Here is a 17,500-nt window from a genome sequence, read left to right on the forward strand (position 1 = left end):
TAATAATTAAATATATGCCAAATATATACACATATCAACAACTCATAAACCTATACACATCCACCCACATAAATATATATAAATATATATATATATATATATATATATTTTTTTTTCCCCTCATACCTTGTACAATAAAATTTTTGTTAGGTATAAACATATATAATTATAAAAAAGGAATAAGGATAAAATATCCTGCATATAACTTATTCCCATATTGGGGGTAAACAAATAAGATAATGAAATATCGATTAGATATATATATAATGAGGTATATATATTTGTACTATATAATTTATATCTAATATTTAATAGTGATTGATTATTTTCATTATTGGAAATATTTGTTTGATATTTTATAACTTTATTTTGTTCTTTTTCATTTTTTAATAATTTATGAATAGTATTAATATTTGAATTAATATGTAATAACTGTAACTTTAAAAATTCTTCATATTCTAACTTGTTATCAAAACATTGATCAGCATGATATAATATATAATATAATAAAAAGAAATTCGTAAAAAAGGTATATATTAATGTTCTTCTTTTTTTCTTTTTTATAACTTTAAATATTTTTTTATATACAGATGCACCTTTATATCTTAGTAAACTGTGTACAAATATATAATAAGAACATTTTATACGTATTAATTCTTCGTTAATTTGATCTTTATCAATATCTAATATATCAATATGATTATGAACTTTAATATTGTTTATATTATTATTACTATCATCATTTTTATTACCATTATTATAATCATCATCATTATCTTTTGTACTTGTACATATCTTGTTATTATTGTTTCCTCCTTTAAAAAAGAAAAATCCTTTCTTTTTCTTTTCCTCTTTAGATATAGGTAAAAATATATCATAATTATTATATTTATCAAAATTAAAATAATTATATTTGTTATTATATAATAATATTTTACCAAACATATTATAACTATTCAATTCCTTTATATTGTTTTGATATGGGAAATTATATAAAAATAAATTACATATATTATTTTTAACATCTCCACTATTCTCTTCATTGGATATATTTTTTTTTGTTTCTGTATCTGTATCTGTATCTGTATCTGTTTCTGTTTTTTTTTTTGTTTTTTCTTTTTTCTTTTGATTTTCTTTCCCTTTTTCTGAATTATCATTTGATAAAATATGATTTGTATTACTCAATCCGATAGATGAATCATCATTATTTTTACTTAAACCATTTTTATCTACATTTATATTTGTATTTGTACTTACGTTTTTGTTTACATTCATATGATCTTTTATTTCTTTCCATTTAACAAAATTTAAACTTTTTATCAAGCTATCCATATTTGGAAAATACGACTCAGTAGATAATTGCTCCTCCATATCAGATTTTAATATTTCCGTTACATATAAATAAATATACTTATTTATTATAATATCTAAATTGGTTATATTTTCTTTTTTTAAAAACATATGATTATTGTCAACTATTGATTTTATAGAAGATGTTATTGTATTATCACTAATTTTATTTAAAAATATAAATTGAAACATATTATTTTTTTTTTTCTTAATTTCTTCATTATATTTATTTATGGTTTCAATATGTGTATATGGACATTTATCAATATCTTTATATATATTTTTAATATCTATATATAAGTCCCATAAATTTTCTAACATTTTTTTTATAATAATATTGTTATATTTTTTCTTACATGTAAAAGATATATTTTTCCCATTTTCACCTTTTCCATCATACGTAAGGTCTTTACATAAATTATCATTACTTTTTTTGTCCACATTATATATATGATTATAAGTATTAATAACATTATCCTTTTTTTTTTTTATGGAAGCATCATTATTTACAATATGATTTTTTTCTTCATGATATATTTCACTTTCTATTAATTTTCTAACCTTTTCTATAATTACATTATGATCATCTATATCTTTATTTTTTATTAAGGTAATTAAATTTCTTGGTTCATGTACTGTAGCAAAAACAAATTTTCCTAGTTTATTAATATTTTCATATTTACACAAATCTTGATTTTTTTTTTTTTCTATCATTAATTTATTTAAATAATTATCCTTTTTTAAAAGATCTTCCTGTTCATTATTTTTATGTTGTAACATCGATTTTTCTGACGTTTGCATTTTTAATAAATTTTCGTTATCTCCTACTTCTTTTCCATCTTTTAAAATATGAGCATAATGATTAATATCTTTGTTAAATATGTTATTATCATAAGGATCATTACTAAGAATCGTATCTTTTTTTATAACATCATTTTGATTATTCTTTTCATCTTTTAATTTTGAAAAATTTAATAATTTATTAATATTTATATCAAGATAATGGTTTTCGTTAATTGGTATATTTTTATTATAATCTAAAGGATTAAAATAATATATATTGTTGAAATCTTGTTCATATTGTAATGTATTAATATTATTATTTTCTAATATGGGAGAACATTCTTTATTTTCTAAATTATTAAACACATTTCCTTCTTTAAAAAGTTGCATAATATTTTCATATTTTTTAAGATTTTTTAACCCCTGATCTTCATCATCATTATCAACATTATCATCAAACCTTTTATTATAATTATCATAATTTTTATGATTTAAATGTTTCTCATCATTATGATCAGAATGATCACTATTCATTATTGTATTTATTTCTTTATCCTTATCTTCATTTTTAAAATTCCATTTCCCACTATTTTTTTGTATGGATGGATTTATGATCATATAGGACAATTGAATTTTTAATAATTTATCTTTATCACTTTGATTCATAATATTTTTATATTTTATGAGATAATTATTTTGTTTAATATTTGCATTTATTTTATTCATAAAACGATAATAATTATATAAAGGTTCATTCAAATCAATAATATTTGAATCTTTATAATTTGTTTTTAAAAAATTGGTAAATTTTAGCATATTACTTCTTTTTAATCTCATTATAAAATTTTCATCTGACATGTTGTATTCCTTCGAATTATTAAATTCTAAGGTGTTCATATGAAAATAACTATTATTATTATTATTATTATTTATAAGTATATTCAAATTATTGTTATTATTATAACTATTGGATTTATCATATTCCATCTTTACAAAATTTTGACCATTACCTTTATTATTAATATGATTCACGTTATTATTTTTATTTTTTGTCCTTTCATAATTTTTATAATAATAATTTTTTTGATCATATTTTTCTAAATATCCCATAGATACATTTTTGCTTACATTATCATTCATAATATTCATTGATATATTTATATTCTTTTTATTTCCTACATTATTATTTTCATAACTTCTATTCTGACGATTAATATTTATTGGATGATTATGGTTTGGAAAATTGGTTGACACTTTATTCTTATTCTTCATATCGTTCATAACATTATGTCTATTATTTAAATGGTTCATACTATTCATATTATTGACATTATTATTATTTTTACTCATACTTTTATCATTTATATTATTCTTCTTACCATCAATATTCATATAATTTTGCATTATTTTATCTTTGTAATATATTTCCTCTTTATTTTCTGCTGAAGGGATTGCATTATAAAAATTATTTCGTACATTAAGTTGAACATTATTTATATTACTATATATATTATTCATATTATTCATACTATTCACATTATTCATATTATTCATATTATTCACATTATTCATATTATTCATATTATTCACATTATTCATATTATTCATATTATTCATATTATTCATATCATCATTTTTATCATCCATTTTCTCCCTATGGTGATATTCATTTCTTAACTCCTTGTCCCTTAATTCCGATATCATATCTTTATTACTTTCAATTAACATAAAATCTCGTGATTTATCATTTAAATAATATTCATTTAACATATTTAATACATTCAAATCTGCTGATTTGTTTAAATTCAAATCTCCATTTTCACTTATCACAAAAACTTCTTCTTCTTCTTGTCTCTTCTCCATTTCCATATTTTTCTTTTCTTTTCCGATGTTTTTAAGATTATTATTTAAATAAAAATCTCCTTCATCTAATTTACTCCTTAATATATAATCATCAAATTTTAATTCATTCTTATGATGGTTCATCATTTGAAATGTGGTATTATTATTTCTCATATTAACAAAAGAATCATTATTATTAACAAAGGTATTATTATTATTATATATTAATTCATTTATTTTGGTTTTTTCTTTATTCACAATACTATCATCATTAAATAATTCATTCATATCTTTATATTCCTCTAATTTATATTTATTTAATAAACTTATTAGATCATTATATTTTTCATCATTTATGTTATAATTTTCTGATATATCATTAAATCCATTTTTTTGATTCATATTTAAAATAAAATCATCATCCAATTCGTTTTTGTTTAATTTATATTCATTAAGAAGGCTAGTTATTTTGTTACTCTTGTGTATGTAATCATCATCTTCATTCATGTCGTTCATATAACACGAGTTTAACATTTCTCTCAAATTTTTTATATTACTTAAGCTATTAATATTACATATATTGATATTTTTCATATTATCAATATCTTTAAAATTTCCCATATTATTCACATTATCCATATTGTTCATACTGTTCATATTATCCATATTGTTCATACTGTTCATATTATCCATATTGTTCATACTGTTCACATTCTTCATGTTATTCATGTTGTTCTCATTATCCATATTGTTCATGTTATCCATATTATTCATTATATTGGACATATCATAAATATCATTTATATTATTATAACAATTTGAAATATTATTTATGTAATTTAATTTGTTAACATTATTACCACTCATGGCATTAATATATTCACTCAAATCATTTATAGATATATTATTATTATTATTATTATTATTATTGTTGTTGAAGTGATATTCATTCATTTGTATATTGTCATTATTCATAAATTTTTCATTAGATGATTCACTTTCTTCATATAGAATATCCTTTTCTTGTTCCCATTTATTATAATTTGAATTTAAATGTTGCACATTTAAAATATTCCTATATTCATCATTTGGTAAACTCTCCAGATTTCCATAGTTTTCATATTTTTTATACTTCCCATCGTATGGATAATTATGTGTTTGTTCAAAATTACTTAATAAATAAGATTTACTAACTTCTGATGAATCTAATTTTTTATATTCATGATTTTGTTGTTTTTCTCTTATATGTTCATATGACATCATATTATTATTATTATTATTGTATAACATTTCCTCCTTTTCTTCAAACGTTTTTTTAACTATATTTATATAATTCTTTTTACTTATATTACTTATATCTTTTATATTCTCAGTAATCGTAAAATTAAATGGTTCAACATTTAAGGAAGATCCCTGATAATTATCATTATCATGATCTTCTTCAACATACAATCCATCATTTGAATTATCTTGTAATTTATCATTCATATCTTCATTTTCATTTGAGAAAAAAAGATCTTTATTTATTAAATTAGTTAAGTTTGACATTCTCTTATTAAAACAAAACAAATCATCGCTTTCTTTATTATTCGTATCATTTTTATCCATAGGACGATTATTATTATGAATATTATTAATACGATTAATGTTATTATTATTATTATTATTGTTATTATTATTGTTGTTATTATTATTGTTGTTATTATTATTGTTATTATTACTTACAAATGAATGGTCATTTTGCTCGTCATATTTAATATACCTTTCATTTTTCAAAATAGGCACATTTTTAAAATTTTTCACATTTTTCACATAGGACATATTTTTATCATTCGATATATATTTAACATTATCATTCATATTTAATTTTTCCTTTTCTACTTTATTTCTCATTAAATTCATATTTTCGTCAATTAATTTATTTTCTTGTGATTTCAAGAATTCTGAACAGTTCAGGTTGTTTTTTTCTAAAGTGCTCATTTTGAATAATTTCTTTTCATTTTCAATTAAATTATTATTCATCAAATAATTAAAATCACTTTCTGAATTTGCCGTATAACCGAAAGTTATATTATTAATTTTATCTACATCTTCAAGAATATTATTATCTTTATCATTTAATGTTTTTAAATGATTATTATCTTCTTTTTTATAACTACCATACTTTTTATAAACATTTTCTTCTATATTTTTTGGTTTATCTTTTGTTTTCACATAATCATTTTCGTACGCGTTTTTCCCATATTTATTTTTCTTTTTATAGTAAGACGATAAATTATTATTATTATTATTATTATAATTATTATAATAATTAAAACTGTTATAATGATTATTATAATTATTATTTTCTCCTTTGTATTTATTCCTACTACTATTTGAATTATAATTCTTCATTTTATAACATCCAGAGTCTTGAGTTCATCAATATTTAATCTTTATACTATAATTATGTACTTATAAAAGGAATAAATATGTACAATGTAAAAAATAAATATACAAATTATGACACTATATATATATATATGTATATTATATATATATATTTCTTTTTACTTTTATATATTTTTGCTATGGGTCATTCTATAATTATATAAAAACGTACCCCCCGCCTTGCCTAATTGTATTACAAATATTATATGAATTAATGAAAAATGAAAAATGAAAAATAAAATATGGTCCACAATAAATTTATATAAATAAATAAATATATATATATATATATATATATATATATATATAAATATATATGTATATATATTTATATTTATAAATTTAAACGGATTTAATTATATTCATTAAAACTCATTAATAACTATATTATAAGAGTATCTAATTTTTTCTTTTTTTTTTTATGGCCCTTGTTAAAATTTTTTAATTTTTTCTTGTTTTTTACTATATATAATTATTATACGCATATATTTTCTTTAAAAAAAAAGAAAAAGAAATATAATTTAATTTAAATGGGTATATTTGTGAAGGTATATATAACTATTATAGTATTTAATTATATTTTAAATAAATGAATATTATATAAAAGGTTTATTTTACCATTATATGATTTATATTATATAATATATATATATATATAATAATATATGTTCAAAAGTAAATATTTTTTTACTTTGTATACTTAATAAAAATTTAATTTTTTAGGCATTATATTTTTTTTTTTTCTTCTTTTTTTAAGTATTGTTATTTTTTATGAAATAGGTTTACAGATATAAAAATAAGAAGGAATATTTATTTTATTATTATTATTCACATTTTAATTATATTAAATGTTCAATATATGATTATATATATATATATATATATAATATTATATATGTATAATTATATAAATCTATTTATAATAATTTTTTCTTGCTTTTTAAAATTGCACGTTATATACAAAAATATGCTATTCATTTATAAATATTTTATATTATTTTAATCATTTTTTTAGAGAATATTATATATAGATAAAATATATATATATTATATAATATATATATTATATATTGTATATAATATTTAAATTATGTTATTTATTTATTTTTAATAATATTTGTCATCATATGCATATATCAATATCAATTAAAATTATATATCTTTTTAGAAATATATATAATATTTAAGCCTTAAAAATTAAAGGCGTTTTTTAAGTTATATGATTTACTATATATATTTATTCATATTTACATATGAAAATTCATAATATTTATTAATATATAATTTAAATATTTTTATATAATAAATATATATATATATATATATATATATATATATATATATATATATATGTAAATACCTTTTAAGGATAAAATCTATGAAAATATATATTGTACAGAATCTATAAAAAATTCCTTTTTATTATTATTATTTCCTTAATCCCTTAATTATTATGAGCAGCTGCTTCTAATTTCTATAAAAGATAAAAAATATTTTTATTATTTGTCCATACATATCTTCCCCTTTTTGAATCACCCCCCGAAAAAAAAAGAAAAGAAAGTAATGATTAAGAAAAAGAAAAGGAAATTTTTATAAAATCTCTTATAATACTTTTACAAAATTTACATTATATATGATAGATAAAAATGTTATTCAAAGTTTCTGTATTTTTACCGTTATAGAAAAGAAAAATGATAAAAATGTTATAATATTTTTACATGTATATTAAAAGTAATAAAATGCTTTTTTCACACCTACAGTAATATATATATATATATATATATATATATATATATATATATATGTTGTAATATAAAACCTTATTATATTTATATAAATATCTATATGCCTTTTTTTTTCTTTTTTACTATTTTATACAAACAGCATAAGATCAATTCTAAGCTTATAAAGAAAATGTTATAAAATTTATTTTGTGCTAAAATTATTTCTTAGCACATATATATGTAAACATTAATTTATTTCAAATAAGGATTATGTATGAACATATAAATGTGTAATATATATATATATATATATATATATATATATATATTATTAAATATTTTGTTCTGAGTTTTATTGAAAAAAAATATAATTCTATTATATTCATAATATTATTCCTTAATGAGTTAAGATCCTTTTTTTTTTTTTTTTACTATTATTAAATAACTTAAAAAATATATTTTATATAATTGAATTTTGTGTGTTTATATTATAATATTAAAAAAATTATTGTATAACAAAAAACGAAAAAAATAAACATATTATATAAATATAAATAAATAAATAAATATATATATATATATATATATATATATATATATATATGAGATAGAAATAATATATATTTCTTTTTTTTTTTCTTTTCTATTCTATTCCATTATAGAGTTTTCCATTTGGTAATAAAAACGTTGAAACATATTTACCAATTCTTTTTGGAATAGTAAGGAATTTTGATTTAATATATAGATATCAGTTATTGTATTATTATTTATGGACTCAAATAAAGAATCAATTTCTTTTTGTATAATTATATATTTATTATAATATAAAATAGCATTGTTTTTAAAGTTTGCTATTTTATCAAATAAACATTTAAATAAATATTGTCTTTTTGTATTTAATGATACGAATGTATGTTTTATCTCATTTGTTATTTCTTCAAACATGTTTTTTATTTGATAAGTATTATTTAAAAAAGTATTGTTACTTTTTTTCTTTTCATTTTGCCATAATTTTAATTCAAGTAATATATCTTTTTTTACACCTTTTAGAAATTTTTTTTTTTTTTTTCTCGAATTTTTATTTTCATTAAATTTCTTCTCAAAACATTTGTTAACACTCAGTGATAATTTGTTTACTTTTTTTTTTCTTAAATCTTTTACACTTTTATCTAACGAATCAATGTCCTTTTCTATCTTTTCTATTTTACACGCTTCTTCTTTTTCGAACTTTTTTAATTCGTCTTCCAGATTTTTTATTTTTTCCTCAAGGATATCTATATCCATATGGAACACACCTTAATATGTGATAAAATATGATAAAATATGAAAAATGTGGTAAAAATAAATGAATAATATTATTATATTATGTAATATATCCACAAGTGTGTGTATTACTCATAAATTATTTAAACATATTATATATACTTATATACTTACATATATATATATATATATATATATATATATGTACTTATTTGTATAAATACACAAAGTGTATTTATTCACTATTCATATCATTTCCTTATAAAGGAAGAAATACACAAAATTATATATTATACATATTATATAAATATTTGTTCTATTTATTCTATTTAATATATTTATATATATTTTTTTTTATTATTTCTTTTAACAAAGATCCTATGTTAACAGTTAGCCAAAATATACACGTATACAAAAAAAAAAGAGAAAAAAAAAAATAAAATATAGCCAAAAGAATAAAAAAAAAAATAGCTAAAAGTAATTAAAAAAAAAAAAATAAATTAATAATAAAAAGATGATATATTAACATAAAAAAAAAAAAAAAAAAAAAAAAAAAGACTTCAGGTTAAATATTCAATAATAATACAAAAAAAAAAAAAAAGAAAAAAGAAATTAACAAGATTAATGAGAAAAAAAAAAAGAAAAAAAAAAAGAAAAAAAAAAAAAAAAAAACATGTTTTTATTTTTAAAATAATTCATAATTTTAGCATATTACTAAGATATTTAAAAAAATAAATATAAACATATAATAAATTTCCATTTAAAAAAAAAAACAAAGATTTAAAAATATGTTCACATATATATATATATATATAAATAATTGTATATTTAATAGTATATATATAATATAAATAGGACATTTCGTTGATTATCCTTTCGTCCTATTTTCTTTTTTTTAAAATGAAACTTTGTTCTTTTTATTTTATTTTATTTAAGCCTTGTTTTGTACATTGTTCATATAATCTTGCATATATATATGAACTAAATCATTTGTTTTTAGCGGTTTTTTAATATTTGATTCGGAACAGTTTATATCCGAATTCTTTTTTAAAAAATTTAAATCACCTTTTGGTCCTTTATTATCATCATCATCATCTGATATTTCTCTTTTGTTATTTTCTTTGCTTAACGTTAAATTTAAGGGCTCATACAAATGTGGAATATTAGTAACCTTTTTACTATCAAATTTTTCGATTATCTTGAACTTGTCTTTTTTGACAATTTGCAATTCTTTGGTGAAGTAATAAATATCGGCCATATTTCTAAGAAAAAAAAAAAAAATATATATATATATATATATATATATATATATAATTACAATAACATTAATATTATATAAGTATATAATGAATAATATATTATACAAAATAGGTAGAGTCGATGAACTATTATATATATATATATATGTAAATTTTATAAATTACTTTCTTTTCTGCTTAGACAATTCTTCATTTAAACTTGTATTATCCTTTAAAATATTATTTATCAAATCATCAAACCTTAAAGTGAAAAGAAAAAAAATATATATATATAATAAACATTTAACATAATATAAGAATAAAAATATGGATACATATTCTTATTTAAACATATTATTATATTTTTATAAATTACTGGTTAATATTCACATCCTCTTTATACATCTTATTTATATAATCTCGTAGTATGCTCTATGAAGATAAAAGTACAACGGGGAAAAATATATACACATATATATATATATATATGTAGTTAATGTTTCATATGGATGTAAAACATAAAAAGCATATTACTATGGTTTTTAGATGCTCCTCTTCTTCTACTTTCATATCATTTATTTTGTTATGTAATTTATTAATTTCCTTCTAAATACAAAAAAGATAAAATATATTTCCAAACTATAATATATTATTCATTTACATTTCTTTTAATTATTCATTTTATAATTTACCTTTAAATTGTCGTTATCGCAAACAGAATCTAAATATTTTTGATACATTTCACCTAATTTTTTCTAAAGATAAAATATATATATATATATATATATGTATATATATATTTAAAATATAAGAGTTGGAATGTGCACATAATAAATATACACTGGTATACTTTTATGTACATACAAAATTATATATATATATATATTATTACCTCATTTTCAAATTTATTCTCATTATTTGTATATTCCACTTTGATAGTTTTTCCTTCACTAACTTGTTTTCTCATTAACTTGTTTAGAATCATATCCTTGTATTCTAATTCTAGTTTTAAGTTACTTAATTCATCAACATCTATATAAAAATAATTTTATACATATAAAATGATACTACATATATGGTATAATATATATATATATATATATATCTTCATAGAAAAAATAATATGTGCTAGTTTATATCCCCTCACTTTTATTATGAACCCTCTTGTGTATCAACTCTTTCTATAATAAAATAATAAAATAAAAAGACATATATTAATATATAATATTCTATTATACTGTCAACTCATCACAATTATGTGAAACAAATAAAATAATTGAATAATAACATAATTAATGTCATATATAATATTTATATATAAATTCTTTTATACACATTAGTTTTTTCTAACCGATCCTATATTTAATATTTTAATTGCGGTTTTCTCATCAAGGTTCTATTTTAAAATAAAATAAAAAAGAAAAATAAAGCGAACATATATATATATATATATATATATATTTATTTATTTATTTATTTATTTATATACATTTGAGTATTGTTTTAAAATATTACGTTTGATTTTTCCTTTATTAATAATTCCATATTTTTTTGATTGTTTTCTAATTGCTCATTTAATACTTTACAAGAATTTTGAAGAATTGCATATTCCTTTACTAACTGAGCATATTTTTCATTTAATAATTCGTGCTCTTTTTTAATTTCATCATTTTGATTTCTGAGACCTAGTATATATTCATTTGTTTTATCATTTCTATATTTTTTTTTATTTTTAAAATGTTTTAATTCTTCTTCTTGTAATTTAGATTCTTTAACTAAAATATCATATTTATTTGACAAAATTAATAATTTCTCACTCATATTTATTATTGCTTCATCTTTTTCTGTTATATCATTTTTATAATGTTCTAATTCTTGAATTCGTGTTTCTAATATTTTTATAGTCTCTTCTCTAGCAAGTTAAACAAAAAAAAAAAAAAAAAAAAAAAAAAAAAAAAAAAACATACGATGTAATATATAAAAATAGTATAGGTGTATATATATTTTAATATACAAAAATTTACACAAATATATATACACACATATATATATATATATATATATTATTTTTTGTTGAAGGGAGAAATGGAGAAATATTCATTTTTAATTTTCTACAAAATTACCTTTCAGCTATTTCGACATTGTGTTGCTTTATTTCGTATTCTAATTGTAATTCTAAGTCTTTCACTTTATCTTTTAATTGTTCTATATCTATTTCTTCATTTCTAAGATTTAAAGGAAAGTGTAAAAAATAAACACACAAAAATATATATATATATATATTATATTTATTCTATAAATTTTCTTTGCCTACATATTATCATTTTCTTTGCTATCCTTATTTGATTCTTCTTGGCTTATTTCTAATAAGGCAAAAATAATTATAATAAAGATTATAATATTAAAAAAATTGAATATTCTTTATATATATATATATTTTTTTTTTTTTTTTTTCGTATCATTATATTATATACACATATATATATAATTACAAGTGTATTAAATAACAACACCTTATATATGATAATTCAAGAATATGAATATATGACGTAATATTCACTTTTATATTATTCATTTTTCAATATAATATATTTATTACCCTTGAAAAGTTCCATAATTTAATATTTTTTTTTTTTTTTTTTTTAATTTCAACTATACATGTAATGATCTTATTTTAGAACAATGAAGAAACATAACTTAATAATAAAAAAAAAAAAAAAAAAAAAAAAAAATATAAGAGATATAACAGTTTAATATTAAAGTAACAAAATCAAAACAAACACCAAACAGACAAAATCTTTTATTTCAATATTTTTTTTTTTTTTTCTTTTTTTTTAAATGTACATCCTAAACGTAAAAGGTGTAAATTTTTTTTTTTTTTTTTTTTTTTTTAAATATAAAAATAACAAATTTTTACATTATGATAAATTTCTTTTTTTTTTTTTTTATTATTATTAAATATAAAGAATAATAAAAATATACTAAAACAATTATATATATATATTTTTTTTTTTTTTTGTGGGGTGAGAGTTATTGGTTGGGAAAACAAGTGTAGAATTATTAACTTTTTTTTTTTTTTTTTAAAGAGATGGACTATATATATATTATTTTATTATAATTTGTTGTAAAAATAATTAAAGAGGTAGAAAGAAAACATGCATAATGATTTTCATATTTAATTTCTTTAAAAAAAAAAAAAATATAAATTATAAAAAATATATATTATATAATATATATATATAATATATATTATAATATTATATAAATATATATTTTTATGGATATATAATAAAATAAGAAATATGATATATATATATATATATGAATAACTATAATATATTAAAAACATTATAATTAATATAATATAATATAATCTTCAAAAATATATAAATAAATAAAGGAGCACTTCTCCAATATATTTTATATTTATTTTATTATATATGATATAAATAAATATATACATTATTATATATTTATATATATATTATAATAATATGTATATAATAAATATATATTTATTTATTAATTTATTTTATAATATTTAAAGTACATTCTAAAAATATAATACAGTATTATATATATATATATATATATATATATATATATTAAATTAATATACATTTTTTTATATTTTTAATAAAAATAATTTTTTCTCTAATTCCAATTTATAAATAAAAAAAAAAAAAAAAAAATGTTATAATAACATTTATTTTATATCACAATTTAATCCACATTATATATATATATATATATATATTTACTTATTATATATTTATATTATTTATATGTTTAATTGTTTTTTTTATTATTTATATTTTCATACGGAAAAAAGATAACTGAAAAAAGAAAAGAAATAAATTATTCATATTATTATTATTATTATTATTATTATATATATATATATATATATATATATATATACTTAAAAATTATAAACCATTTTAAATTAAAAAAAAGCACAATAAAAAAAAATAAATATAATAAAAAAAAATAAAGGAAATCTATACAGCAATATATATATATATATATAAATACACTATTATTTTAGGAGCTTATTTTAAAATATTATCGTTATTGAAGTTTTTAAAAGGAATAATTGACAAATTTTTTTATGATATATATCTTAAATTATTTGTACATATATATATATATATATATATATATATATATATATATATATTTATTTATTTATATTTATATAATTATTTTATTTTATTTATGTTCCTTTTTGATAACCTATTTGATTATTATTATATATAATATAGAATATAACACAAATAAATATATTATGATATTATAAGAAAAAAAAAAAAAAAAGAAATAATAAATAAATAGATAAACAAATAAACAAATAAACAAATAAATAAAATATATAATTAAATAAATAAAATATCTAATTAAGTATATATTTATATAATATTACATATTTAAGTAAAGATGAAATATGTTCCTCCTCATTTAAGAGTTCACAATGATGAGAAACCTGAGGCGCCTGTTGAAAATGTTGTAGAAGATTTGAAAGAAAAAGTTGTAGAACTAAAAAAAGAAGAAAAGGAAATCGATACAGATAGTAGCACTGAAGGAGACGAGTTTGATATTGTTTTAAATAGTGTTGTGATTAGTCAAATATCTAAAAATAAAGACTTAGGTGGGGAATTGTTAGGTTACTATATAAAAAATAATGATGATAAAAAGAAGAAGAAGAAGAAGAAAAAAAAAAAATCCAAAAACAATAATAATGATGATAATGAAAAGAATGGTAATCAAGATGTAAAAGATGAAGAAGATGGTGATGATGAAGAAGATGAAGATGATGATGACGATGATGAAGATGATGATGATGAAGAAGATGACGATGATGAAGATGATGATGATGATGAAGAAGATGATGATGAAGAAGATGATGAAAATGATAATGAGAAGAAGAATAAGAAAAAAAACAAAAAGAATAAGAAAAAGAATAAAAAAAAAGATAATAAAAAACCTAATGTTGTAGATATTAATCAATCATTTTGTGTTAGTAATATTGAAGATATATGTATTGATAAAATTATGAAATTAACAAATAAATATGAATTACCAAAACAAAGATATAATGAATTATTAAATAATTTAACATTATATTTTAATAAAAATAAATATGAAGAAGAAGGAGAAAAATATATTAATGAAGTTATTAATTATTATGAAGATTATGTAAATATAATGTCTGAACTTAATTTTGAAACAACCACTTTTGGATTTTATATAAATATTAATGATATAAGAAAAAAAGAAGTATTAGTTACTCTATTATTATGTTCTCTAATTAATAAGAACTCATTTGTTTTATGTTTCTCAGAGAAATATGGAAAATTAATTTTTTCAGCATATAAAATTGATGTCGATGTTATATTTGAAATTAAAAATCAAATAAAAAATTCAACATTTAATCAGTTTAATGATATATTGAATGTAGAATTAAAAAAAAATGGACTTAATAGTAAAAACATCTTACAACCTGTTCCCATTGTTATTAAAAATTCTGTTATTAGTTCTATCTTTTTGAAAGTTCTTAAAAATAAAAATAAAAATTATATCTCCTCTCTAGATTATTTGAATACATTAGAAGTTGATTCCTTAGAAAACCATGTTCATGAAACCTGTAAATCACTTGAACTTTTAAAAACAGAACAAGAAAAATTAATTAAATATAAAAAAGATGTTTTCAAACAATTACAAACACAAAAAGTATACCAAGAAAAAAAAAAACTTGAAAAAGAAAAAAATAAAATTGTACATGATAATCCAGATACAAATGATGAAGATATCAATATGCAAAATCTATTTAAAAATATTCCACAACCATCCTTATTATTCCCTTATGTCTTAACAATGAGCAATAACGTACTTAACGATAATATTAACAATTTGTGTAGTCATGCTATAGCCAAATCTTATTTGTACTATAAAAATGCAAAACCATAAAAAAAAAAAAAAAATATATATATATATATATATATATATATGTGGGTGTTTATATCTATATATGTATATATTTATTATTGAACATTTTTTTTTTTTTTTTTTTTTTTTTTTCAATTTTTATATGAAACCATTTAACAATATGATGTCATATTAAATTTTAAATTTATATTCGTAAAGTAAATATTTATAAAATGTTATACAGGACAATAGTGCACATAAATATATGTATATATATATATATATATATATTTATTTATTTATTTATTTATATTTATATATTTATTCATTAATTTTCATTATTTTTATTTATTCTTTTTTTTTTTATTTAAATTTATATATTCATTTTATTTTCCAGAAATAATTTTTTATACCTTAAAACTTTTTATTATTATTTAAAAATAAATAAAATATTTAATATTATAAAGTTTTTACAATTTATTGTAGTATATGTGTTGATTTAAAAATAAAAATAAAAATTCACAAGGTACCACTTTGAGTATAAATGTGAAAGGATATGTAGGTTTACTATAATGGTTTGAAGAATATTAAAAAGAAATAAAAAAAATAAAAAAATAAAAAAATAAATACGATTAAAGGGTAATATGAATTATAGCTAGGAAACATAAGGTGTTCTAATAAAATAAATTAATATATATATATATTTATTTATGTATGTATGTATGGGCGCGCGCGCGCTTGTATATGATATTTATACAACTTTTAAGATATGCCAGCTTAAACGCATGATATACTAATTATTTATTAATATATATTAATATATTACATATACACAATCCTATGTGAAGAAGTTATTCAAGAGAGAACTCATTTCATCCATGGCTGTAAGGTTAGAAATTCTTCTGCTGCTGTAGGATGTATAGGTATGGTTTCATCGAAATCCTT

General features: G+C 17.4%; 5 protein-coding genes across 6 annotated transcripts in view; 1 reads left to right on the plus strand and 4 right to left on the minus strand.

The window, feature by feature from the left end:
- The window catches only part of PF3D7_1419400 (conserved Plasmodium membrane protein, unknown function), a gene marked incomplete at both ends in the record, with an annotated part of 6,945 nt that extends 576 nt beyond the window's left edge, over nt 1-6,369 (minus strand). The window contains one exon of the mRNA XM_001348325.2: nt 127-6,369. Within this exon, the coding sequence (XP_001348361.2) occupies nt 127-6,369 (6,243 nt within the window). The remainder of the gene's footprint in view (nt 1-126) is intronic.
- A 2,408-nt stretch (nt 6,370-8,777) lies between these two features.
- PF3D7_1419500 (conserved Plasmodium protein, unknown function) lies at nt 8,778-9,413 on the minus strand (the record flags this gene model as incomplete). The annotated part of the gene is made up of 1 exon (XM_001348326.1): nt 8,778-9,413. The coding sequence occupies one exon, from the start codon at nt 9,411-9,413 to the stop codon at nt 8,778-8,780; it is 636 nt and encodes a 211-aa protein (XP_001348362.1).
- Nucleotides 9,414-10,323: 910 nt separating this feature from the next.
- On the minus strand, nt 10,324-13,245 carry PF3D7_1419600 (conserved Plasmodium protein, unknown function; the record flags this gene model as incomplete). The annotated part of the gene is made up of 12 exons (XM_001348327.1): nt 10,324-10,654; nt 10,817-10,891; nt 11,007-11,062; nt 11,165-11,236; nt 11,323-11,385; nt 11,523-11,662; nt 11,778-11,811; nt 11,982-12,026; nt 12,146-12,542; nt 12,754-12,855; nt 12,945-12,993; nt 13,230-13,245. The coding sequence occupies 12 exons, from the start codon at nt 13,243-13,245 to the stop codon at nt 10,324-10,326; spliced, it is 1,380 nt and encodes a 459-aa protein (XP_001348363.1).
- Nucleotides 13,246-15,067: 1,822 nt separating this feature from the next.
- PF3D7_1419700 (conserved Plasmodium protein, unknown function) lies at nt 15,068-16,597 on the plus strand (the record flags this gene model as incomplete). The annotated part of the gene is made up of 1 exon (XM_001348328.1): nt 15,068-16,597. One exon carries the CDS (start codon nt 15,068-15,070, stop codon nt 16,595-16,597), a length of 1,530 nt encoding a protein of 509 aa, XP_001348364.1.
- An 825-nt stretch (nt 16,598-17,422) lies between these two features.
- Nucleotides 17,423-17,500, minus strand: part of PF3D7_1419800.1 (glutathione reductase) — a gene marked incomplete at both ends in the record, with an annotated part of 1,918 nt that continues 1,840 nt past the window's right edge. For both annotated transcript variants that reach the window (XM_024473355.1, XM_001348329.1), the window contains one exon: nt 17,423-17,500. This exon is cut by the window's right edge and continues 1,278 nt beyond it. In XM_024473355.1, coding sequence (XP_024329200.1) covers nt 17,423-17,500 — 78 coding nt within the window.

This window comes from Plasmodium falciparum (genome assembly GCF_000002765.6).
Source record: "Plasmodium falciparum 3D7 genome assembly, chromosome: 14".
Lineage (NCBI taxonomy): Eukaryota > Apicomplexa > Aconoidasida > Haemosporida > Plasmodiidae > Plasmodium > Plasmodium falciparum.